Source organism: Lepisma saccharinum, chromosome 10 (genome assembly GCF_977018435.1).
Source record: "Lepisma saccharinum chromosome 10, izLepSacc3.1, whole genome shotgun sequence".
In the NCBI taxonomy this organism is placed as follows: Eukaryota; Metazoa; Arthropoda; class Insecta; order Zygentoma; family Lepismatidae; genus Lepisma; species Lepisma saccharinum.
In genome coordinates, this window is record NC_139238.1 from 46,663,400 (window position 1) to 46,690,904 (window position 27,505).

General features: G+C 36.0%; 1 protein-coding gene across 2 annotated transcripts in view; it reads right to left on the reverse strand.

Annotated features, from left to right (window-relative positions):
• The window catches only part of botv (exostosin like glycosyltransferase 3), a 607,246-nt gene that overhangs the window by 501,702 nt on the left and 78,039 nt on the right, over window positions 1–27,505 (reverse strand). For both annotated transcript variants that reach the window (XR_014442305.1, XM_083129802.1), the window contains exons 5-9: window positions 19,939–21,264; window positions 10,547–10,663; window positions 5,931–6,024; window positions 4,273–4,403; window positions 302–427 (exon numbers count right to left, since the gene is read on the reverse strand). Coding sequence is in view for 1 of the 2 variants with exons in the window: in XM_083129802.1 (XP_082985928.1) it covers window positions 302–427; window positions 4,273–4,403; window positions 5,931–6,024; window positions 10,547–10,663; window positions 19,939–21,264 (1,794 nt within the window). In the remaining variant the exon portion in view is untranslated. The remainder of the gene's footprint in view (window positions 1–301; window positions 428–4,272; window positions 4,404–5,930; window positions 6,025–10,546; window positions 10,664–19,938; window positions 21,265–27,505) is intronic.

The following is a 27,505-nucleotide window of genomic DNA, read 5'->3' on the forward strand; positions in this document are numbered from 1 at the left end:
AGCGATTCATTAAAAGTGGCAGGTAAACAATGCTAAATAAGGAAAATACAAAAACATGCAGTGCAGTGAAAGTTTTATGAATGTAGTACAGCAGCACACTATATATACAAAATACGTTGTTGATCATAATACAAAGGATTACTGGAGTATTTAAACCTTATGTAGGATACAACAAAGTAAATCTCTCCAACAAGTTTAATAAAGTACTCTACCATTAACTCTGTACTAAATCTACTATATTAAATTTCATTGAGTTTTATAGTGAATCAGCTAACTGTCCCAGTTAGAATACATTGCTTACATGAATTGGAACGCCTATCTCTGGCCAGCGAAGATCTTCAAGAGGTGGCTTAGGAGAATTCCAAACAACAACCACTTTATTTAAGTACGGAAGTCCATAGAGGCGGCTCAATGAATTTATAAGTACCTACAAATAAAGCACATTATGTAGTGTGTTTCAAAAGTCACATAATCTTAACTATGAACACATATAACTTGTAACTGATTGATTTTTTTTTAAAATTATGGGTACGTCAGAACATTTGCTATTTGTGTCTTGTTACATTTAAAAAAACAAAACTGAGGACAAGAAAATAAAATATGTCTGTTTTCAAGATCATGTGAGAGCTTTCTTGTCTTCAGTTCCTGACAAAATTAGAAACCTTATTTATATCCATTCTTAAGTTCACTCAAATACAAAGCAGAATTGAGTTGCACACTGCCCAACTGAAGTACGAAAAGGCAGAAGAAGAAGAGCAATTGATGTTCCACTCTTTATTTCAAGGCAGCCTTTATATTTAACAAGTGACCAATGCATAGAGCCACATATTTATTGTGAATAAAATATTAATATTCCAGTACAAAAAGTGGGCACATTTCGAGATCAAAAGAGGCCTATAAAATGGCATTTGGCAAGATAAACTAAATTACATCTTAGCATGGAGATGACTATGTTCACTTAAGTTTCAATTTCACTGCATCTTTCACTTCATGATCCATTATTTTAGGGCCTGATACCACAGACAGATGGCAGTTATACATGTACTACCAGGCTTCGAGTGTATGCTCTTCATTTTGCCTGGTCAAGCTTCATTTGCTCGTGACGTTACAGCAAGCAAGGAGTTCTCAATTCTGTACACTATTCAGTGTTGTCTGTGCGAACTATCGAGCGAACAGCTCTTGCTGCAGTACTCTAGTCCAGACAGTACATGTATGATAATTTCACATTACATGAGCAGGTACCCACATGTACAATCATGCCCTAAGTATCCACACCTGAAGAACATTTTAGATATGTAAAAAGAATTATAAATAGCATGCCAATACTGAATTGTAGGAATGTGCCAAAGCACATGTATGAAAAGTATGTACGAAAATCGGCAGAAATTAACATATCGACATCGGATCGGCAAAAATCCGATACAAATAATACTAGTTTTACCTTCTAATAAGTTTTATATTTTAGTTTTGTAAGATTTATTGAAAATTGGGTTCGTTAGGAAAATTCTTCATCATTGTAGTCTCTTTGTCATAAAATTATTGCAAACTCTCATTCAAACTCTCTCAAAATCAGAAATAGAACAGTACATTGCTGAACCAACTAGTCCACGTGACCAGGATCCACTGTTGTATTGGAAATTCAAAAATTAGAATCCACACCTGAAGCAAGTGGTGAGAAAATACTTGGGCATGCCTGCTGCATCCGTATTCAGTGAACGAGTGTTCAGTGTTGCTGGACAGATTTGCGATAAGAGAAGAAGTAGGTTACTTCCAGAAGGGCTTCAAAAACTCGTGTTTCTGAAGATAAATCTGCCCGCATTAAATTTACAACATTAAGAACAGGAATTAATTTTGCATTTCAAAGTACTGCTTGTGTACTAATGTTAAATCTCTTGAGAATATATGTTCTTCTTAAAGGTTCACATAACTACTTTTTTGTAGATGCGAATGTACATTCGCATCTTTTGAGAATATATATGTACATACATATGATATGCAATAGAAATGTACATAGCAAATTTATTTTTGTCATGCTGAAAATAACATCCCATTTCTGTTGAATAATCTTATGTATCGGAATCGGTTTGGGTAAGTATAAGATGAATATGCACAAGAAATTGCCTCTAATTTCAAGAGACATCATTCCTGAAGTTATTTCACATAAACAATAATCAAAAACTGAACGGAAGTGTTCCTAATTCAATGAAATAATTACTACAAATAGAAACTGCAACAATCGAATCACTCTCCAGTTTTCTGAAGGGGAAGGGGGCAAGGTGGTTCAATATGGATAACAACATCTTCAATTCTTCTGCCTCCCTGATGATGTAGTGGTAACGTCATTACATTGTGATCAAGGGGTCCCAGGTTCGATACCTGGTGGAGGCACACAGTGGTTCGGTTCCCACTTTAAACTGTAGGTCCCGATTAGCCTTACTGTGCATAAAGTAGACTATAAACACCAACTCAATCAATCAATCAATCAATTTCCACCTGACACCTTATAAATTATTGCTTTCAGAAAAGGTTAACCTTTAGTTGATATTGAATCACAAAATCCACTTTTGAGGCAATTTTTTCATAGAATTAATAAAAATTAAGCATTGGGTATTTTAATTCAGCATGACAATGACTTCCGGATCTGAAAAAGTATCTGTGGTACAAAAAAGCTTACATACAATGCAACTGAAGTTCACAACTGGTTGTGTACATGCTTGAAAGAGTAAAGTATCCACTACATGCCAATGTCTGTTCAAAGGAAAGTTTTAAACAAGACCTCAGTGTGATAGACAAATGTTACTCCTCTAGTGGCATCTTGTGCAATGGGATTCTTAATAATTAATTTCCCATTTATTAATTAATGCTGTCTTGTATACAGTTGTTTATGTGAGATTGTGCTTGATAGTCTTCATATATTGTTTCCTAATTACGAAAATAAAAGTTCTTGAAACGTGTGGAATTTTGTTTCAAATTAGGGAAAACTACTACAGGGCATTTTCAGTGTTAGAATTTAAAATTTGACAAAATCTATAAATAAAAGATAAAGCTGCATAGTGGTAACATTGTTGTCTTGTAATAAAGGGGTTCTGGGTTCAATACCCGGTGGAGGCACATGACACAGTGGTTCAGATCCCACCTTAAACTGTAGTTCTAGTCCTGATTAGCCTTTCTGTGCATGACTTAAAACAACAATTCAATCAATTCAACCCATAAAAGGTAAAGCTAACCTCTTAATATTGCTAAATGTTGTGAAGCATTTGGGGAAATGTGGAGACAGGACCCCACCATTTATGGAGGTTATGTGATCAGCACCATGTTCCAGTCACCTTAAATCCCAGCCTTACCACAGGCTGTTCGAAGACCGAAGATGCTGCATGCATCTTGAAAAATCACTCTCCCAAGGAATCAAACCTGGGTCTCTTGCATGACAGTCATATGCTATACCAACTAAATCACTGTGGCTCTGCATGAAGACAAACCAACATATGATCATCTTTACAGGCCAATCATGTTGACAATGTGCTTGCTGTAGTTAGGAGAAATAGTAATTTGAGGAGGTAAGAATCAGCAAAAGTTCATATCGTGTGATTCTAGTGGACACACAGTAAATTTGAGTATAAATTTTTGTTTTAAGTAGACATTATGCACAGACATTGGGCCTACAATTTAAAGTAGGATCGGAACCACTGTGCAATGTGCTATCAACAGGGTATCGAACCTAGGACCCCTTGATTGCAAGGCGGCAATGTTACCACTACACCGTCGGGGAGGGCCTGAGCACAGCTTGAATTGCTGCAAAATTTGTACTATGTAACTGACCAGCAAAAAGGAAATGGCACTGAAATCAGTCAATAGCTTATTATTATTATTATTATTATTATTATTAACAACAACAACACATCATAATAGATGGTGACAAGATATGTATGACAATGAAATGAAACAACAATTGTTGATCACAGTGAGTGGGGAAATCATAATTTTCTTCGTAACGGAAAAAAAATACCAGGAGCTCCCAACAAAAACACACAAACTTCTGCATATTATAAACAAAACAAAATGGATGGATGAAACAAGAGGGTATACAATGCTGAAAGAAATCCACTACATGGCCTCATTAGTGAAGTGTTGACTACCAGTCACATGGGGGTGATGTTTCAAAAGCTCCTTTTCAACAGACCTTGTATTACTCAAAACTCATCTACAGTTTTCACTTGACTCCTCAGTAAGTACACTGAAAGAACTTTGCAACTATTCTATAATTTAGCATACCTGTTCTCTTTCATAAGTGAGCATTACAATTGTAAACTGTTCGCGAGGAGAGTTACCGCCAAGAGATTCACTGAATTCCTTTCCGGCGCCACCTGCTCCCTTGCCAATTGGGCGAAAGCCAAATCCAGAGCCTGAAAAGAATTGAATAAATTAATAATAAACCTCACTTTACCATTGAATACCAACATCACACAGACAAAAAAACAAACTGTATATGATTTATTTTGGGATGACTCCTAATACTGGTAATACTGTCACCTTGTAATGAAGGGGTCATGGTTTGATCCCACAGTGCACAGTTATTCAGATTGCACTACAATATATAGCCGAGTAGCCTACCACCTTAGCATAAACTGAACTTAAAAACTAACAAGACAACACTCCCTTTAAAAAGGGGAACATTTACAGTATATAAAAACTGACAAAGTGGTTAAAAATGTTACATCAGGGGTGTATTAACAACAACGAAAAAAGTACTTTTTTTTTTGACAATGGTCTCCATATTAAATGGAAACAGCATACAAAGAAAGGCTTCCAATTAATAAGCTACCTAATTCTGTGTAAACTAAGGACAGAAGAAATGCAGCGATGACAAAGGAAAATAATAAAAATATTGCACTTTAAATATTTTAGAGAAGTGAAAAAATAAGTCAGAATATTCGAATATTTGAGCATGGAACCGCTAGAAATACTCAAGAGATTCGCTAAGGAGAGCCCAGTTCTGGAAAAAATAAGACAGTTCTGGATCCATTTTTTTCCCTTCATAGTATTTCTTCTTTTAATTTTCTCGATCCTGTGGTTCAAATATCGATTTTGGAAAAACGTTCTTGCTTTACAAAACACAAAGTACTTCCTGTTGTTTTGTATTTACTATGTGATTTAGTGGATTGTTTTACTTTAGTTCGCTTTTGGTGCCACTTTTGGCTAATAGCGAACATGAGAATGAGTGGTGATACAATGTAATTGATAAGGGGATACTTAAAATGACTATGCATGAACCCGGAACCCCTGATGTCGTAGCATGCTGTGCTAACCACTCCACCACGGAGGCTGGCAGATTTACTATGTTTACAAATGACAATACTGATCAAGATTCCTTTTGATCTCGAGGTGACAAGACATACTCAGACAGAACTTTCTTCATAGCTGATCTTACGTAGGTCGTTCAATATATAAGTTTCCGCATGCTGTAAAAAAATTGATTTTTAAGATACATTAGAAAATTATACATACATGTGATCCTTCCTCACTTCTCCATACAATCCCCATAGAGATTCAGGCATTTGTCCCACCGTTACACAAATTTGTCCATACCCTATTGAGCTCTATTCTCACATTCCGCTTCACTTCTTCATCTGTTTCGAAACGGTAACCTTGCAATTCAGACTTTAACACCGGAAAAAGATGGAAATCACTCGGTGCTAAATCGGGGCTGCATGCAGGGTGGGGCAGCCGTTCCCATTTAAACAAAAGTGAAAATAAAATTGACAAACAAGGAAACTGGTTGAAACGTTGTACTTGCACAATAAGTCTTACTACTGCAATTTGAAAACAGTAACCAACCAAGAGGTTTAAAGTTATTATCATTATCAGCAAGCTTCAATTAGTATAGTCTGACTAGCATTTCCTTTGATGTAAAATAGCTGTACAACACTTACCAATAAATTTGGAATCCGAAGGCAACAATATGTCAAATGGAAGTTGAGGATATAGATGGAATGGATCACCCCATTCGTTCCACATTTCATGGCCCTAGAACACCAGTGAACCAAAGAGAACATTACACGCATATCACAAATGATGGCTTACATAGTACAATTTTAATACCATTGTCTTCCCATGTTTGTTCATCACAATATTTGTGTACAGTTCATGGAGAAATATGGGAAGAATTTTGTATTTGTATATTTTTTTTGTTACTTTTTCTGTCACTTTTGGCAAATCATGAAAATAAGTATTAGTGATAGTTATATGAAATTGATGGACAGATATTCACAAATAACTAGGACTCAGCCGATACCAAAACAGTGAAATCGCGGTTACGTTTTTCTTGTTAGTAAATTTTTGTTCTTTTTCTGTCAGTCCCTGCCAGTTCCCCTAAGGTTGTGTACTATTATACATCAGTTTTTCGAGTTATATGTTCAATGAGTTCAGTTCCAACAACAACAAAAAAAAATAAAAAACCTGTAATTATACGTTTTTAACTATTGCTTGTTCGAAAGAATGCTGCCTTTGGAGTTCAAGATTTCCGTGAAGATAACATGTTCTACCTGTTCCCATGCAGATTTTCTTATCAGCTGTAACTACGGGATGAGACTCTTGACTTGGAATTCTAATTTTGTTGGTTGCATCAGAGATCAGGGGAGGAGCAAGGCACTCTTGAACCAGTTTGGTCAATGCTAAATATTCCTGCTTTTGTTCCTTGCAATTCATTGCACAGTGTCGTATCTGCCTGAAGCAGATCAGAAACAGATATATTTCAAGCCACTGGCTCCCATTGGGTAACTAGCAAATCCCGGGAACTGCATATAATTCATATATATCAACAGGTGTAAATACAATTTACACCCACAAGTTTGTCAACGTTCGCAGGTAAATATCATAAACAATTTCATTAAAAATTGTTTCCACGGTGTTTTTACGCCTTCTATCAGAATGTTTTGCATCGCCAAGCAATACAGTGCCATCGTGCCAGTCACCAAGTGCGTATGGGAACCATATCATCAGTATTTGTCAAACGAGAAATAATGGAATATAACTTCCCAAGTGGTGCTAGTCACTACTCTCTTACATTTGCCTCACCAACCGCAAATTTTCGAACTGCAATTATTTTCCTGAGCAGACCGCAGAACTTGCAATTTGAAAGCAGGAGTATAACGCGCTCTCTTTCCGATCTTGTTTTCTTTTACCACATATTAAAAATGGTGGTTATGGTTACAAAAGTGAAACTTTTGGAATGCTAAACAGAGAAGAAAAGATGGGTAGGTAGGTAGGGTGGGAGGAAGGGGGGAAAGGGGCTTGTGTACATTATAGCAATGGTTAACTCATTGCAGAGGCACGTGTTTCGTTCTTGAAGGACATAGCAAAAGCTTTATGACCTACAACTAGGCCATAAAGCATTACTTGAACCTGAATTGTGCTTCACATCATATTCAAGATATAATTTTTTGTCGCTTTTTTTCCATCATGGTGTGAATTATACATGTGTATTACCGTACATAGTACTCTCTTACTTTTTGTGTGTATCTAATTTTAATATTATATTTATCTTTCAATAATAAGTTTTCCTCAGTTGTATGTTTTTTCCTTCTCTACTTCTTAAAACATATAATTGAGATTTCACTGTACTGATGCATTGGTATCAGAAAGTATTGGTTAGAATTTAACATTTAGGGAATGAAGCATTGCATGCTTGGAAAGCCTCTGTGGACGGAACTTTTTCAAGCATGTGCTTTTCAAACTTGCCACAAAGTACACAAAAAACTTAGATGGAGAACTAATTCGTCATGGAAAGGTAAAATCAATTTCGTTTTTCTTTCTTAAAGACAGGACTTCTAGTGGATGAAAAACTTATACAATGTGCCACCCAATAATGAGTGAATGAAAAATGTAGCATGAAGCAGTGGTACATTCTTACAACCATACAAAGTTTTGTTGAAAACAGACTGATACTTCTACGCTAAAATAATATGATACTTCTATGCTAAAATAATAACAATGTATAAGAGCGGTGGTGTTGCCAGCTTACAGAACAATATCCATAATTTCACTTCTAGCATCAGCCCTACGGATGCTGGATGGACCAAATTTGGAGGAAAACACAACAAAAGATCACTCTTTTAGGATATGTAATGCTCGTGTCACAACGGAAATTATGGCATTCAGAAATTTTGCGTAATTTCGGAAAATTTCGAACTTCGTGTTTTTGCCACTGCATCCCCCCTGAACTCTTAATTGTCACATGTTGCTTAAAGTGTTGCTTTTTACTCTTTATTACATGTAAAATTCAATTTTTTAAAACATGCAGTGGTTGTGGAGTTATAGTCCTATTTGCAATATTTATCACATAGTGAGAATAGGAAAACAAAGGACATTTTCAAATGCTGCATGTTAATAATAGCAACGATGGATATATTGTTTTTAATTCGAGTATGTATAATACCTTTCGATGCATACTCATCATCATCCTCTGCCATTTCCTGCCTCTGGCGAGGCAAATATTGTAGAATGTTTTTCATACCTTACATACCAAACACATTTGCCAAATTCCATTCTGTTACAGAAGTCATTTTTATTCCATTGTGAAATATTGAAATTATCCGCCATGCTTCCAATATGGTGCCATTACCTACCATGTCATGATCTGCAGGAAACTTAATATGTTGTAATTGATGTTACTAGTGTTCTCAGAAAGATATATATATCAAACATCAAGCTATTATCTGTAATTTCCATTATTTTTTCATAGTTGCGGCATGAGCATTACATATCCTGATAGAGTGGTCTTTTGTCATGCTTCCCTAAAAATTTGGTCCATCCAGCATCCATAGGGCAGATGCTAGAAGTGAAATTCTGGGCATTGTCACAAAGCTGGCAACACTGCCACTTTATATAATGTTCTTATTTTTTTACACAAGAAGTATCAGTCTAAATTTCAACATAACTTTGCATGCTCATAGGAATGTACCACTGCTACATACTCATTTTCTCATTCACTTTGGTCTATTGAGTTGGGTACAGGGGCCATTTCTTAATAAATAAAAAAAAAAAACAATTTTCTCCTTCTTCTTCTTCCTTTAACACTAATTATTAAGAGGCAGAATGCATAAATTTTATCTTCGCTAAAAGCCCTGCCTTTAAGAAAGAAAACAAAATCAATTTCATCTCTCTATGACAATTAGTTCTCAAGCTACAATTTTCTTTTGTATGTTGGGGCAAGTTTGAAAAGCACCCACTTGAAAAGGTGATGGCTTCAATCAATTAAAATACAGGTGTGCAAGGCTCCAGACCCTAAAGGTTGAGGGTTGGCTGGAACTCTAGCCAGCTGTTTTCATATCTTTCTATCTTTTCAAAAAAACACTACGATATTCCAAAATCTGAAAAATTACTTCTACATCATTCACTTCAATCTCCGTGTGGCTTGCTTTCGCTGTCATCTAAATATTATCAATAGTTTCGTGGCTACACAATCATTAAACTATTGAGAATATCTAGACAATAGGTGTTGGCCAAAGATCCAGTGAAGCTTTAATTCATAGATCCACTGCCTCTTCATACCCTTTTCTTCCAGTAATTGCAAAGCGAACTGAGCAATTATTTCAGGTTTATCATTTGATGATGACATCTTGCAAACTGACCAGAGAAGCAGGTCGTATCCAGAAATAACTTGGGGGGGGGGGGGTTTCAGTCAGGGGTGCCCATCCCAAAAGGCCAATGGCACATCCCCGCTCTACATTAGTAGGAGGAACTTATCTCATTTTTTTTTTTGTTTGTTTATTGTTGTTATTTTTGAAATTGTAATTTCTGAATTGAATGTCTGTTGAAGCTTTTCAGAAGCATTTTGAAATATTTGGCTGAACTCTTCATCTGAAATCTCCCGAAGTCTCTGAAGCAGTTCTGTGACGTCTCTTGGCTAAATTGTGATGAGGGCTCTAAATACTTTGGCAACTGTTCAGTAAAACTGAAAACCTTTTCTCAGATAAAGAGTACAATTAAGTACAATTAAGAAAGTCCCCTTTTCAACTGCGGCTAGAAGATCACTTGCTTGGGATGGTTCACTCGGGCAGCTACACTTAACTGACAAGGTTGAAGAAATTTAACAAAAACATGAAGTGAATCATATTTTTCTAGAAATCAAGTTTCACACACTGACAATAGTTTGATTTTACTGTCTGGTACATAACGCATATATTTGTTTTTGGCATTACACCTATGCATGTATTATTTCTATTAAAAAAAGCACAACATTCACTTACTGTACCAAAACAGTTTCTCACTGAAGTCAGATTTTCAGCTGATATATCACTACTCAGTGTGAAACTAGAAAAAACTTTTAGTGGATGTTATTTTCAGAATCCACAAACCGTGTACACAGAGAATTTTCTATACCTGCAACATCAAGTGTCTCATCGGAAAGTATGTATTTTCAATAAGAAGAAGGGAACTTGGGAGGGTCCGGACCCCCTGGATAAACCCTTGCAGAGAAGCATGTGCCACTTGTCAGTTCAGTGCAAAATCTACCCCTATATGAAATAAAGAGTATGAAAGCACTTACTTGAGTGAGGAAGTACGTAAAATTTCTTTTGAACTTTGGTGAAGGATATGGTGGTTCCAGTGGGCCCAAACTCTCATCTGGCTCGGCTTCAGGTACTACCACATCTGTCTTCAATGGCTGAAAGTAATGTTACTGATGGTGAATAATGAATTTCTCACATTGAGATTTCCTCAAAATTCATGTCAGTACCATTATCAACTTAAATTCATAGAACTGTGTAGGCACTCGGCACTCTATTGGTTTCGGCCAATATAGGTACAGTATATTGGTTTATTGATAAAATTATTGATATTTTTATTGATCTATCTATAAATAGCCCACAATTCAAAATAAAATTCTGCCATATTGTTCCTATTTTTATGGATAAAAACATATAAATCATATATCCTAGTTTTGTACAAAAACTGTCTAAATATGGTGTATCTTTCTCAAAAGCAAAACCTATTGCAATCACTTGTTGCATACATTAAATAAATTAAATAAAGAACTTCAATAAACCACTTCTCCTTCAAGGAACCTGTAAAGCTTGATATTGGATTGGCAGAATTTTGCTTATCAGTAAATTTTACATCAATACAGGCAAAAATTTTTTTATTATTGCAGCACTGATCAACTACAAATAAATATGTCATGAAGGAAACATGTGTTCTCCCAAAATATTACATCAAATAACATGTTTAAATGCTTCTGGCAACCATAAACTAGAAGAATACTACAATGCAATCAATAAGTACACCCAATAATAAGTTTATGTATTTTATCATGATACAGAACTTTGCTACAATTACATTATATTTTTATATTAGCAGTGGAACTCATAAGTTCAGAGGGCCATTTTTCTTGTAGTAGCAACACTGTTGGTATATGCTTGTCAGTTGTCGCTGGGACAAAAGACGATAGGGTCTTGTTTAGTCTTAGATCATGTGAAGGCCTTTGGTGCTGAATAGTACTGTTATGTGGTAGTTAGATGTTAAACTGAAGTGTGTGTATAATACCGCCCTAAACAATGGTCACGCGTGAAGAACAGCGAATATTCATCAAATTTCAGGTTGCACGTGGAAGGAACGCACGGCAAATTCACAAGGGCACACACGAGGCATGTGGGAACCACCCTTTACCGTATCGTACCATTGCCAGATGGGCCAAGGCATTTGAAAGTGGCCGTGAATCAGCCGCGAAAGAACATGATGGCGGGCATCCTAGTATGGCAACAGATCCACGCCACCTTGATGCACTTTGCTGGAAAATGATCAGCGTTGGACATGTAGTGAATTAGCAAATGAACTGAAGATTTCACTAAACTCATTGTCCATACCTCAGCACTGTAAGTTATTGCCAGTCTTATGTTTTGTATATCTGCTAATTAACTTGCTTTTTAGTAATTGTATATTGGCATAATATGTGTTGTTCCCTGCATTTATTCTTTCTCTAATTGTATCATGCATATTATTTTGGTCATTTATCGTCATACTTGAAGTTTGTTACTGATATTTCTTGTCATTTATTGTAAATTGGTCGTAACGTTTTTTTACCTTGTTTTGGTGTCAGTAGTATGAATTTGGTTTTGTTCATGTTTGTCTGTAACCCAATTTTATTTGCTTCTTCTAATATTCTATATGTTCTTGTCACGTACCCACGCGTCTGGCTCCTTCGGACTCCACAGGTACCGTTACCTTCTTTGATCGGACACTGTTCTTAAGGCTAAGGTAACACCTGGTCCGTTGCCAGCGATACAGGTAGGAATCTTCCGTTCTTAATCCTTGAACGGCTTTGTTTATTTCTATTGATTAATTTTATTTGATGCTGCTGCTGTCTTCTCGATCACAAATCTTTTATTTGATATCACCAGCTTTATAAGATACCGCTATTCCAAGCTGTAGCTTTATGTAGCAATATCTTGAAGTTGCTGCTGCCTGCGAAAAGATCAAAATGCTTGTTAGCGGTGAGAGAAAGGTACCCGAGCGAAAACCACAGGTTGCCTTATTACAGACTCTGCTGGTGAATATCAGTCGAAAGGTCCTGGTTGGGTTTAGGTGAAAACCTCGTCCCCCTTCCACGTTTCCGAAATGATCCTCATTCAGCTAAGTCGTCGTCCAATGGATGAAAACCCTGTTGGCAGGACTTTGGGCAAAGTGCATACGAGTGAAAAACCACATATGACTCATATCTATCGGATTTTTCTCACTTTTATAACGGAATACTGTTTATTTTGTTAATATGCAACTTTCAGCTGTTTGAGGTAACTAAGGATCAAATTTAGCTTTTAGTCTTTCTGGCTATTCATAATTTATAAATAATATATCAGGATTATTCTTTGAATTTTCTTAATCCTTTAAACTGATAATTTTCTTTATTATTAGTAGCATCATTAGTTTTGCTAAAATATAAATTTCCATGTTTTAATATTGATCTTCATAACATTGAGATTTGGAAAGCGGCCGTAATAGAGGAGCGTCCTGAATACATAAACGTGATAAGTAGGCGTTCCTATAGGTGCATCCTCATAATTGTTTTTACATAAAAGAAATTCTCGTAGAGGGGTACCTGTCATTCTCTTTAATTCTTCTTCTGTTCTGGATATTATAACTATGTCGTTGGCATATGCGTTAATCTCGCTAAGTTTCGTAAATATTGTTTCTCTTTTGTCTATCTTGCTTATTATTCCATGTAGTGCTATGTTAAATAAGCTTGTAGATAGTCCATCTCCTTGTTTTACTGTTATATTTTGTTAGTTCACCCATATCGCTCCATATTTTGACCTTGAAATATGTGCGTTGCAGTGTCATATTTGTTAATCTAATAAATTTCTTAGGTATTTGTAATTCTGTCATAGTTTGCATTAATTTATGCCTTTCAATACTATCAAAAGCACTACAAAAGTCTATGAGTAACGTGTCGAGGTTGTATTATGTTCATAATGTTTTTCCATTATTTGTCTTATTGTGAATAATTGATCTATGGTGCTCCTTCCTTCTCTAAAGCCTGCTTGGTATTCTATTATGTTTTCTGTTATTGCTGTTAATCTTCTATGTATAATGCTAGTCAATATTTTGTAAGTTGTATTAAGTAACATGATACCTCTATAATTATTACATTCTGTTTTGTCACCTTTCTTGTGTATTGGGCACAATATTCCATTATTCCATGCTTCTGGTATGTGTTCTTCTTACCAGATTTGTTTTATCAGTTTGTATATTTCTTCTATCATATTTGGTCCAGAATATTTTAGTATTTCTGCTGTTATTTCATCTTCTCCTGGTGATTTATTGTTTTTTAGATTTTTTATTATCTTCTCAACTTCTTCTCTTGTAGGTGATCCTTCTGTGTTTTTTCCTTGTTATCTTCTGTTTGTTCTTCTCTATACATTTCGTTGTATAGTTGTTCTTGGAAGTGTTCTGTCCATCTTTCTAGTATGCTTTCTTTGTCTCCTATTATCTTCCCATCTCTACTTTTACATCCTCTCTCTTTGGGTTGATATCCCTTATTTATTCTCTTTATTGTTGCATAGTACTTTCTAATCTCTGTCTGTCGACTAAGTTCTTCTATTTCTTGGATATTCTTTCTTATCCATTCTTTTTTCTTTTTCTTACATAAATTATTTGCCTGTTGCCTTAGTTCCTTGTATTTGTTACTTCTTGTTTCTCTTTGCAGCATCTTCATTCTTGCAGCGTTTATTTTGGTTAATTATTTGCTGACATTCTTTATCAAATCACTCTTTCTTCCTTGAGGTTTTCTCTTTGCCCATTACATCTTCTGCAGCTTCTGTTGACACTTTTTTGATTCTTTTCCACTTTCCTTCTATTGTTTCTTTCTGAGTATTTCGTTGTAACTTATTTTTAATTGCCATCCAATACTAATAATTTTCAGTGGCTAGAAGAGTGGGTAAGAGCAACAGCTCATCTCAACATTTGTCCTCTTTTAAAGTTCGTTCACTCTTGCTTGTGACAGATTGGGACACCAGCACAAGAAGTTCCATAGATTTTCCTAGAAATGCTGGATAAACCCCCACCCTCCTGGGAAGCAGATGACAAGATCAAAGGCATGGGTAAGTGAAAGCTGAACCCAAATGTGACCATGAAGGCATGTAACTGCTTAGTTAATGCTGCGGAATTAAAATAAACCATTCATTGCCAATTCTTGCTTGAAAGATTGTGGGTGCAATATAGGTGGAAGTTTAAAACCACACACCATGCTATTGCCGGGTCAGGTGATTACAGAGTTCTTGGAAAAGAAGGATAAAGGATGCTGTGAAATTAGCTTTGTTTTTCTACGTTCAAGTGGAAAGTGGATTCCGCAATTTCTTCTTCTACTCTTCCCTTCTATGTAAGTATTTTGTGTTGCTTCTGGTATCAGCCAATCAGGGTTATTTATTTCCGCAGAGATTAGATTGAGCTAATACAGCTTTGAAAGACAGCACTAAAGAAGACTGAGTTTGAATTTGACTTTTTGCTTCAAGCCCACTTTATGCACAGGTAGGCTAATCAGGACTAGACCTACAGTTTAAATTGGAATCCACCAGGTATCAAACCCAGGAACTATTGATTACAAGTCGACGTTACCAGGCCCCTCTAAAGATTTATGTACACCACTACTTATAATAATGTACATAAAAGGAACATTTCTTTTCATCAACTGAGCATAACATAATTTACTTTTGCTATTCAATAAATATTCAATTTATTACTTTTTTTATATTAATTTCCTTGCCACAACAATTGTTTTAACACAAATTATAACTGTCTTAACTACATGTAAGCTAGATGATGAATATTTGCTGTTATATCTCTGATTCTCAGGGTTGCTACGATTTTTTGATTATGAAATTCCCTGACATCTCCAGGTTTTCTGGTCCAAAAGTGAATTTTTCCACACATGTTTATCATCATGATTTTTGCTTTTAACCTTGCGTTTTTCAATTAAATATATAATCTGTTAATTATTATGAATATTCACTTTCACAACTTTCTTTAAGCAAATTTCATCCTACACACACAAAAACACGTGAAAATTACAATCGGCATCATGTTCATCTAGCCTTCAGGCTAAGATGACAGAGCTCTATTGTTTCACCATAACAGATCTCCACAATATAAAAACAACAGAAAAAGTTCATAAACCATACACAATTTTTCATTTTCTTGTGGATTTAAAGTGTCATAGAAAATGCTGCTTTTTTGCTTACATTTATAAGTACACAGCATCTGGAGAAATTTTTGTTGCATATAGGAATTCTATAGGAAATGCCAACAAGACTTAAGATCTATAAAATAATAGACCATAACCTCATTTTCACCAACCTTTCCGATAATTATGATCATATTGTCAATGTAATTTAGTTATCAATCAGATATCTGGACTATAAGTTTTACTTTGATATTCTTTCTAATATCTAGTATTATAAAAGTGAAAATTTATTACAGAAATTCGAAGGAACAATAATTTTGCACAAGACTGAGAATCATAAGAACTAAAGAAACAAGTTTCTAAACTGAATCTTTTCTGAGAGTGGAATCGCAAGAACCGAATCCAGAAGTCGAAGTGAACTGCTTGTCCATTTTGCAACTTTTTTTTTCGCAGACTCCAAAATGCACATAAATTCCAGACAACCTGCAAAATTCCCTGATTTTTCCCTGACAAGCCAAATTCCCTGACATTTCCCTGTTTTCCAGACATGTAGCAACCATGGATTTTATAATGTCTTTTTACTATTCAAGCAATAATAACAATAACAAAATGTTTTAGTCAAGAAACAACAAAAGAACAAAATCGTATTAATATTGTCTTTCCTCCGTTTCTTAGTCTGTGGTTAGATACAACATTACTCCGTACACATCGCAGTAATTAAGTACCAGTTAATTAATTTACATATTACTATGAATAGAAATACAATTATATTAACATATAAATAAAAACAATTTTATTATTATATTTCTAAGACACTTGGTTCAGACCGGCAAACAAAATTATATTTCTAGATATGTGTCTGGTGATGTGATGAGTTAGTATGATTCCGTAACTAGCCTTTCCCTTTATACTGGAATTATACAAGTATCAGCATCGGAATCGGTTAGGGTATAGGTATCGACAAATGGTGGTATCGGCTCAGCCCTAATACACATTATTTCAACTGTATCACACAACACATAGAGCTATATTCAATATATGAAAAAAGCAGAAAAAATTACATTACCAGTGAACTAACTTTTAACATGTTAAAAATTATAGTTTGTCAAAATATATTTTAGTTTAAGGACTTCATAGCGACTATTTAATGCAAATGTAATATTTTGTGTATAAAAAAGATAATGCGACAGAAATAAAAATAATATATATAATATATATATATATATATATATATATATATACAGGGTGTCATTTTAATGGCGCCCACGGACCACGGAAACGTGTAGAGGACATGAAAACAAACAACTTTTCTCAGTAACATTTTTCTCGTTGGTGCGTCGTTTCGGCGCTACAGTCGTTCAAAAAAGCCCGTTTTGCCGCCTGAATGCTGGCAACCACACACAACATTTGATTGCATTTGTGACGTCATATCCCGTCGTGAAGCGATGCGTTCCAGGGTTGCCAGGAACACACATATTCTGTGAAAAATGACATAGCTACAATCAGCCACATTATGTACCGTAAAACAAAACGAGAAAACACGTTCTGTAACCTAACAGGAAGTAAACAAACGATACGAAAAATGGTAGAATGAAAATCGAATTCAAGTGGAAGTGGTCATATCGAATTTTGTATCAGCTTACATGTCAAATATTTGCAAATTTAGTTACCAAGTTGGCATCTACAATTTAGTCTTATCCACTTTGTCCTTCTAATACTAGTTGTCTGTGACACACTGAACAGATGACAAAATAGAAATGAAAGAACTCAAAATTCCAAAGGTAAGCAACACAAAGGATAATATAATGTATATTCAGGACATTATGAGGCAAGTGGCAAAAATGGTTAAAAATACAGGGATATAAGTAGTAGTAATACAAGCTCTCCGAGGACTCTGTTTATCTATGCACCGGATACACAAGTAATAGTTTACAACTGTGAACAGGGCAGTATATTAGCTACTGATTCATCATTAGATTGTTACTGTGGCTGTACGTGTTTTAGCCGTAATGTAACAACGTGAACCTCGGATACTTCCCTTATCAGCACAAAAGTACCACATGGCATCTGGACACAAACCTGTAGATATCAACCTTGCAACGAGATTTGCAAATATTTGACATGTAACTGGGCGTAAACAGCCACATGTAAGCTGTAAATCCAATAAAATTTATTATTGTTGATATTTGATATGTAGGCTGAGACAAAATCCGATATTGACACTTCATTTTGAATACGTATTTTTACCATTCTCATATCGTTGGTTCACTTCCCCCTTCACCGGAGATGACTGCTGATCTTCTGGCTGGTAGGCTATGATGTTCGGTCTTCTGGACACGTTTCTCGCTTCGTTTAACAGCTAATAATGTGGTTAGTAGTTTGTCATTTTTCACAAAATTTGTGTGTTCCTTGCAACCCTGCCGTGCGCTGTTTCGCCACAGGAAATGACGTCACAGATACGATCAAATGTTGTGTTTGGTTGCCAGCATCCAGGCGGCAAAACGGTCTTTTTTGAACGGCTGTAGCGTCGTATCGACGCACCAAAGAGAAAAATGTTAGTGAGAAAAGTCGTTTGTTTTGATGTCCTCTATACGAATCTGTGGTCCGTGGGCGCCATTAAAATGACACCCTGTATATATATATATACACAAATAATGAAGGAGACAGTAAACACTTACCACACACCACATTGCGGGAGACCACTTGGAAACATCCATACATATCAAACCAACCAACCACCTCCAGTATCTCCACTACTCCAGCTCACACCCCTACCACACCAAAAAAGCCATCCCATTTTCCCTTGTCCTCAGAGGCCAGCGCCTCAACTCATCCCCCTCATCCCGCCAAAACTACAACCTACGCCTGCACCAAGCCCTAACCAACTGTAGCTACCCCTCCACCCTCATCAACAAACAAATCACTAGAGCTAACTCCCACAACCGCACCAAACAACCCAAAACCAACCCTCCAACTCTGATCACCCAATACCACCCTCACATTACGAAAATCAGACATACCCTCCAATCCCTCCTCCCCATCCTGCACAGTGATCCCGAGACCAGAGACATCTTTCGGGAAAAACCTAGGGTCGTCTTCCGTCGCCCCCCCAACCTCCAAAACATCTTGGTCCGAAACACCCCCACCCCTTCCCCCCGCCCACAGGTGCAACAAACCCAGATGCAAGACCTGCCCCATACTCATCACCTCCCCCACCCTCCTGATCCCTACAGCGGCAGGTGAGTTCACCCTAAGGGCACCTGCCACTCATCCAACCTAATTTACACCCTCATCTGTCAAATCTGCGGCAACTTCTACCTAGGCGAAACCTGCACCCCCTTGAATCTAAGGATAAATAATCACCGTTCCTCCACCCAAAACTCCGATTTCACAGTTGCCATCCACAAGAACAGCCATAACACCACCTTCAATAACTGCTTCCGTGTTGCCATCATCCACCTTTTACCCCCCCGCTCTGACACATCTTTCCGCAGGTGATGGGAAAGGGCCTATATAGCAGGCATGCACGCCACTATACCCCCCGGACTCAACCTAGCCAACCAGTAACTCTTTCCTCTCCTCCCCGAAACTACCCACCCACCTTACAGTAAACACTGGCTAAAGTATTTCGTGTTTCCTTTCAACTGTTTCTGGCAACACTGACCGTAGAGACGCTACGGTCAGTATTCTGTGCCTCTACTCACAGTGTCGTCGATCTTTTATCTACCTTCTTGAAAATGCGACTCAGATCGCGAAATATTGAATTATTTCTATTCGTGTGGTAAGTGTTTATTGTATTTATCCGCCCTTCTGGCACCATTTCTAACCCTATTCCCCTCCCTCCCTCCCTCCCTCTCTCTCTCTCTCTCTGTGTGTGTGTGTGTGTGTGCGTGTGCGTGTGTGTGTGTGTGTGTTTGTTTGTTTGTTTGTTTGTTTGTTTGTTTGTTTGTTTTCCTACAATGATAGAAAATATTAGCATGAAATATACTAGAACTATAACTTTACAACTATTAAATTCAAATCTTCATTAAGCATGAACATAGCCATGCATTAGTCAAATGTCACTGACTTGTGTAGTATATAATAGCAAATACTGTAAAGCAAGATACATTTGTATAGATACAAACACTTCACACATTGTAACAATGAATGAATGAATTATTCTTTTTAATATATGTTCTTAAATTAAAGCATCCTACTTTGTGTACATCCATATGTTCTATTTTATGAAGCAGAGTAGTAAATAATAGACATGCAAGTATGCTTACCACAAATGATGCATTAAATATACTGGGTGATGGTTCGTCATCTATAGGAAGAGGAGGAATTCCAAGTCTTTCCCTGAATACTGCTACTATCGTATCAATGACACTTTGCATTGATCCAAAATAGTGTTCCCATATGAGTCTCCCCTGTCTTCTCATGGCAAGTAGATCGTTATCAGGTACTGTGCGGAGGAAGAAGTGCAGTTCCGTGATTCTAGGCTTCGGGAGAAAAAGAGCAGCCTTCTTCCATGACACGAACTCGCTAAACGGCAGCTCAATGTGATCTCCAAGAAATACAGGGACTGCCCCATGCCTCAAAGATTCGTACAGCCGGACTTGAAGAAGTGTTGTAGAAATTATGGAGAAGTTTGAGGGTGCTATTATAAGCGAAAACGTGGAATCTTTTAAGATATTTCCACGAATAGCTTCAGAGTCACAGAGGAACCACTCCGACGGTAGTCCCTGTATCTTATTCCCACCAGAGCAGCTAAACTGGAAGAAGAACTTATCTGACGTTGAACCAAACTGTATACTTTTCAAGTGTTCTACGATGAAATTATCTAATTGAATGATTTCAATCATAGACTCCATTGATTTTGTCTTTTGTGTTGTGTATGTTGTGATTTGTTCATTGACTAGATTCAAATTTGCTTCTCTGATCGTATGATAATTGTGAGGGAAGTTATACTCGCCTTGAAAGGAAAGCAGGAATCTCCGTCTTGCCGGAAGCATTGGGGCACACAACTGCCACACGTCACCTCCAGGAGGACCAAGAACGGGTGGTATGACTAGATCAAAACCTTTGCGAAACTGCGAATCAAAAAACTGGGACTGCACTATCATGGCACGACCAACGTTAACACCAAAAAACACATCACCATTTGTAGAACTCCGTGCTAGATTCAGAAGAATATGATTCCGCCCATCTCCGTTCCAATATGGCAGGTTGCGCAAACGATCCTCGATCTTACTTCTATTGTAACCCTGTTCCTGAACTTCACCGACTAAAACTAAATACACGCATGCAATCTCAGGATCTCCTGTAAGGTGGGGGTTGTAACCTAATGTCTGCATGATGGTTGTCTTGATAAACTCCTCAATGTCACTGGGACTCACAGCATACTCTTCTGGATCATAAATGTACACAGGAAATCCTGACGTTAAAGAGCATCTTGAGTAGTCAAAACAAAGATGCATCTTGCATTTTGAGCTTTCTTCAGGTGTTGGATTTGGCAAAACTTCTGTCATCAAAAGACCAGGCAGTAGTTTCTTCGGAAGGGCAAGTTCTGGAGTATTCTTCTGGATTGCTTCCCTTTGAGAAACTTTGGCCTGTAAAAAAAAATGAGAAGAATAAGCAATTATGCTTAACTTGAAACTGCATTATAATTTAACTATGGTTAATGCAATAGTGACAGTATTGTAGTGTTATACATTACAATCCTCTGATCACCGCATAAATCAGCATTTCTTTTTTAGACAAAAAAATAATATTGTCAAGGTGCAACAGTGCACAACAGCATTCAAGATTCCTGTTTAGCCAGCCAGCAGCATGCCACACATATGCTGAGGAAGAAACAAATTTGTCAATAAGCAGCTACAATAAAGAGAACATCCAAAGTTAAGTTTTGTGAAGAAATTATTTGGATGTAAGGTAGATAGCTTTATAACTGTGGGTCACACTAGTATTTGCCTCCATGCTTAGTTACTAAAAACTGGAAATAAATGTTACATTTTGTGAATTCTTGTCTGACTATCGTAATGATCCTCAAGATCACAATTTGTTGTACATTATTTGCTCTGTGTTACTTGTGATCATTTTCAACCATTACTTTCATTACTGGTGAATTCTTGGTGTTAAGTATTCAATGTTAATTATAATAATTAATCTGTGTTAACTGTTTTATGTACTCTGTGATATCAGTATTAATGTATTATGCTATAGCATTACCTTCGTCCACCAAGGTTGTGAAGAAAATTTAATATATATCTTACGATTGTTTGTATTAACGTTTAGCATACATTTTACATTATAATGTATGATTTATTTATCTACCTTTAGCATGTAATTCCACTGAATTCTATTTGGCTATGTGCTGCAGAGGGTGGACAAATCATGATTTTTATTTAAAAAAACATTATTGATATTTTTTTAAAAAATAAATAGTTTTTTTTTAAAAAGAAACACGCTTAAAACTGTTTGTGTGGTTTTTGGCACCATATGATATGTGTTTTTTATAGGAAGCCTTTTTCTGGTAAACGGCCCTGTAAAATATGTCAACAATTCGAACCTCAATTTTACGTTTTTCAGGAGACCAAGTTAAAAAAAACTTAAAATGGAGGAAAATGAAAAATTCCAGAACGTTAAATTGAGTTCCGCTGTATAGATTTTTCTGTTTCTGATAATGTATATATCAACCTACTATGGATATGTTTGTTGAGTGTGTTAATGAAACTATAATACTTTCAATACTTTTGTTCTGGTGAAAATAAAACATTCTGGATGTACTATATAATTGCAACTTAAATTTTCTTTAGTCTTTGTAGCTGAATATTGGCAATATTCTTAATGATAGTTTGCAAAATATCAGCTGCCATGTTTATTTACAGTTTGTAACGAAAAGCTACACTTCAGACATAAGCTTTTCCTTACATACGAAAATGTGAAGCATCTCACGTAATATTCACGTAGTTATTGGTATCGCCGCCAGCAATCGGTACAGCAATCGATACTTGCTCCTCCCCTAGTGGCAAAACTTAAAATTAACTTGCAAGCTTGCAGCAAGGTAAAATCAACCTCACTTGGCACTGATAAAGCACACAGGAAACATCATATATCTCGATCTACTGAACTTGAATGGCGTACGTGACTATGGATTGAGCACGAGGAAAATTTCCGTTGTATTGCCATGCACCGAAGACCCCATATGCATTTTTTGAGCATGCAAATACTTTGCAAGCATGCTACGGTCTTCATAGGAAATAGCAGGACAACTATTATAGGTGTTTAGAGTATTTTTGCAGTGCAAATTACAGGTACATTGTTTAGTGAACTTTTGAAACTTGTGATTGTGAACAGTGAAATGATAGAAAAATCGTGTCACATGTGAACCTTACGAATCGTATCTTTAATCATTCTGGCATGTTCGAAAAGAACTGTTTTGAACTTATTAATAAAACATACGACTAACGTTTTATGTTTTTCCAGGAACTTGTAAAAATTCCATTGTGTGCCAAGTCAAGTCAAAATGAAACTAATTGATTCAAAACACGTCAAATAAAGCTAAGGCAAAACGTGAGAAACTAATGTTTTTATTTTCTCAATAGAATTACAATATCGCATTTGAGATGCATATCAAGTGAGCTCAAAATTGCAATGCTTCTTTTTGAACACAACTTGACAAAAGTGATATGCAGTTTAATCAACGTTTAAATGTGGGTCATACTGTTGCTTAAATTGTTGTAATTTAAAGAAAAGCAAATCGCCTGAATTCATGAAATTTGAGAAATAATACCCTTCTCCTAAGATTTTGATACTTATTCTTTCCCCAGAATGGTCAAATTTGTAATACGTAACTCAAAAAGGTATTCTAACTTAGATACTAAAGCCATGCCTTTGGTTCATTTACATTCAAGCTAAAATAGTATAATTATTACGTGAACAATGAAATCAAGCACAATGTTTAATAATGAGCGGATGCCTGTAAATAAATTTTGATTCGCCCATTGAATTAGGTTACGAATGAAAGTTCTTGCTGCATGTGCAATGTATGATGTTTGCAAAAAGCTCATGCTAATTTTGAAATTGCAGGCGTAAAACTATTGTTGTTAGTATTGCATGTTATGTGAAATATTCATTAATAAAAAAACATATTTGAATGTTACGAAATAATTAACATCTTTTTGCTGAACAATCAAAAACTCCCCTTCCCCAAAGCTGATGATAATATACGTAAATTGCATGCTTAGTGAATGGAAACGTAGCTTAGGATAGTACACAAAAAAAAGGTGAAACGATCTTTTTTTGAAAAGTAACGCACACACCATCGTATCAGCCAGCTTATTTACAATATTATAGTGTTTGTGTCACTTCCTAAATATAGAACAATCTTTAGTTGTAAGAGTGACTATTTAAAATTTGTCTTTCTATAGAGAATATAAGAACAAGGGAAACATTGGTATACCTGATATCCCACGTCTCGTACACGATTAATGTCTTTGTACCCATAATTTTTTTTTTAATTTGTGTTTTTTTTGAGAACGTGATGCAATTAAGTTATTACCCTTTGTACTCCCTCCTATTTTTTGTATTTTTTATCTTGTTCATCGCTAGATTTTGTCAAGAAACCTTTATTAAACATAAACCAAGCGATTGAACTAAATAATTTGTGACAGCTGGGTTGGCTTTCTGATCATTAACATCTTTGCCCCTTTGCGCATACTTCCTAACAACTTTACCTCTAGGTAAGCATTAGAATCCCACCAAGCGCCACAAGTTTACATATTAAATTTCCTTTCATGCGAGGTTCACCCTGTACTTTCACCAAAAGTAATTCTGATATTTACGAAATCTTTATGTACATTATTTCTTTAAAGTGATTTAAATCAGTGATTTTTTTTTAAAAAAATCACCTGATTTAAATCAATCCACCTTGGTGCTGCATGTAGTTCAATCTCTCAAACACTTTTACTAACAGCTGTAGACTATATATATTTTGTGACAGTCCTGTGGATCCGCACAATATAATTATATGTTTATTGAAATTATTAATTTTGTATTATACAAGCCACTTTCTATTAACGGTTAAAAAAACATATAACTACTACTTTGTTCAACATTATGGTTTATGTTATTTATTATGCTAAACACTAAATAAATGAAGTAATATTTGGAATTTTAACATTGCTATAGCAACGAAAATCAATATTCATTATGTGGTAATGGTTGTAACAAAATGGAAATACAGGTAATAGTGAACTGCATATTGCTCAGTTATTTTACTAATACATAGACCCATAGAAGTTGTATCTTCACCTTTGTGTTATAATTCCAAATATTTATGAACAAATTCTAATCGTGCAAATGATTGACCACTGATTGTCACAGTATAATTGGTGACCAGTAAGGGGAACATTATCAGCACGATCTGAGTGATGTGTTTTGCTAAGTGTTCACTTATACCATTGTTCTTGTGAATTTAGTTTGTACATAAATTTCTATTATGTAACAGTTGGGCTGAAAAGTTCGTAGGCTGACTCATAGATGCGTTACTAGAATTAAATCCATGTGATTTTTACTTAGTACTAACCTTCAAAAGATACGTGTATAAATTTCACAGCTGCCGGTTAATTAGTTCGTGAGATATAGCATTGTGAGTGAAGCAGCTTTTGTTATTGTGAAAAAATGGATAAAAAAGAATTTCGTGTGTTAATAATAAAGCATTGCTTTTTGGCGAAAAAAAATACTGTTGAAGCCAAGGCTTGGCTTGATAAACATTATTCGGACTCTGCACCAGGAAAATCAACCGTTGAGAAGTGGTTTGCTAAATTTAAACGAGGCGAAATGAGCATCGAAGACGATGCATGCAGTGGACGCCCCAAAGAGGCTGTTACCGACGAAAACATCAAAAAAGTCCACAAAATAATTTTAAATGATCGTAAAGTGAAGTTGATCGAGATAGCTGAGACTTTAAAAATATCAAAGGAACGTGTTGGACATATTGTGCATGAATATTTGAACATGCGAAAGCTGTGCAAAAAAGTGCTGTTTCATCAAGACAATGCACCGTGTCACAAATCAATGAAAACGATGGCAAAATTATATGAATTAGACTACGAATTGCTTCCCCATCCACCATATTCTCCAGATCTGACCCCCAGTGACTTTTTTCTGTTTGCAGACCTTAAAAGAATGCCCGCTGGAAAGAAATTTAGCACTGATGAAGAGGTAATCGCCGAAACTGAGGCCTATTTTGAGGCTAAAGAGAAATCGTACTATAAAAATGGCATCGAAAAATTGTATGACCGCTATAATCGTTGTATCGCCCTCGAAGGCAACTATATTGAATAATAAAATCGAATTTTGTCAAAAAAATATTTTTTACTATGTTAGCCTACGAACTTTTCAGCCCAACTGTTACGCATCAAGAAATCCTTATAATCTGAGATCCAAAACAAGTCTTACAGCTATATCTATCAATTGTGGTGATGAACCTGATGAATCACAAAATAATAATGCTGCCATGAATATGGTGAAGTGTTGCAAAGATCCCAATAAGGAAAGGTTGGTAGCTTGTGAAAATTGCTGTTAAATGAAAATTATTTCTGTAAAGATTGTGATCCATCTTATGATCTGTTCAGTATTGAAGCTTTTGTGTAATGGAAAAGAATTTAAGAAAATGTTCCCGAAATTATTTGTCCTTCTGTGTTGGCCGAGACGTCAACGGAGCAAAGTAATGTTCCTTTCCAAATGTTTGACCTGCTTGCAGAGTTAAGAAAAATCAGCATGTCTCAGAAATTGCAATTTTCAAATATTAGAGTCACAACAGCTGGAATTTACAAAAATTAGGCAAACTAAAGAACCCCCAACAGCTTGAGTTTACAAAAATGAGGGAAACCCAAGAGCTAGAATTTACAAAACTAAGAGAATCTCAACAGGAAATTCAAAATTCACAGCAACTACTCAACATTGACTTCCACGAATTGAGTACATCATTACGGAAGGAATTGAAGACTAAAATTGGTAAACTGTAAGTGCCACAATAATTCAAACAGTTTTCCACGTTAAACTGTGAAATTTGCCATGCTTTATAATGTGGTAAACGTGAAATGTGGCTGGTAGCCCTCTAAGTAATTCAAAGGGCATGTAAAGAGGTCACTAGTGTGAATGTTCTTACGGGCTGATGTGCTGAACGATGCAATTTCCCAACACTGTCACTTTTGGCACTTACAATGTTTACCACTTTTAGTCCTCAATTAGCTGAAGTTGCCAAGTTCTGCAAATTAGCAACACGTTCATTACATCAGGAAATGGAACGGGAAGTGCAAGGACTAACAGAGAAAATAGAGGAAGTCAACATTACTTGTACAGAGAATTCTGCTAAACTTGCTGGATTGAATAATCAGATTACAGAATGTCAGAGCAATCTGTCAGGGTTGTCTCAGAAAGTTCAAAGACTTGAAGTTGTGAAGTCGTCGTGCTTCCTAAATATTCGGGAGATTCTGAAAAATCAAGCCCACGTAAATTTATTGAAACTTTAACTTCCTACTTAGACTTACTGCAAGTTCCTGACATGCAGAGTCTGGAAAGTATCACTAATTGTTTCCAAGGCCCTGCAGAAGGTTGGAATAATACTCATGTTGATTCGTTCCCATCGTACAAACAGTTTGTTGACGAATTTCTGAATCACTACTCGTCTTATTTGTTAACTCAGGATCAATTGTCTGAACTTAGAAGTCGTAAATATGATCCTAAATCGACGAGTAGTATGGAAGTCTTTGCTATACGTACTCATTCAGCATATTATAATTTAGTTGATCGTCCGAATGATGCAGAAGTTATTGATATTTTAAT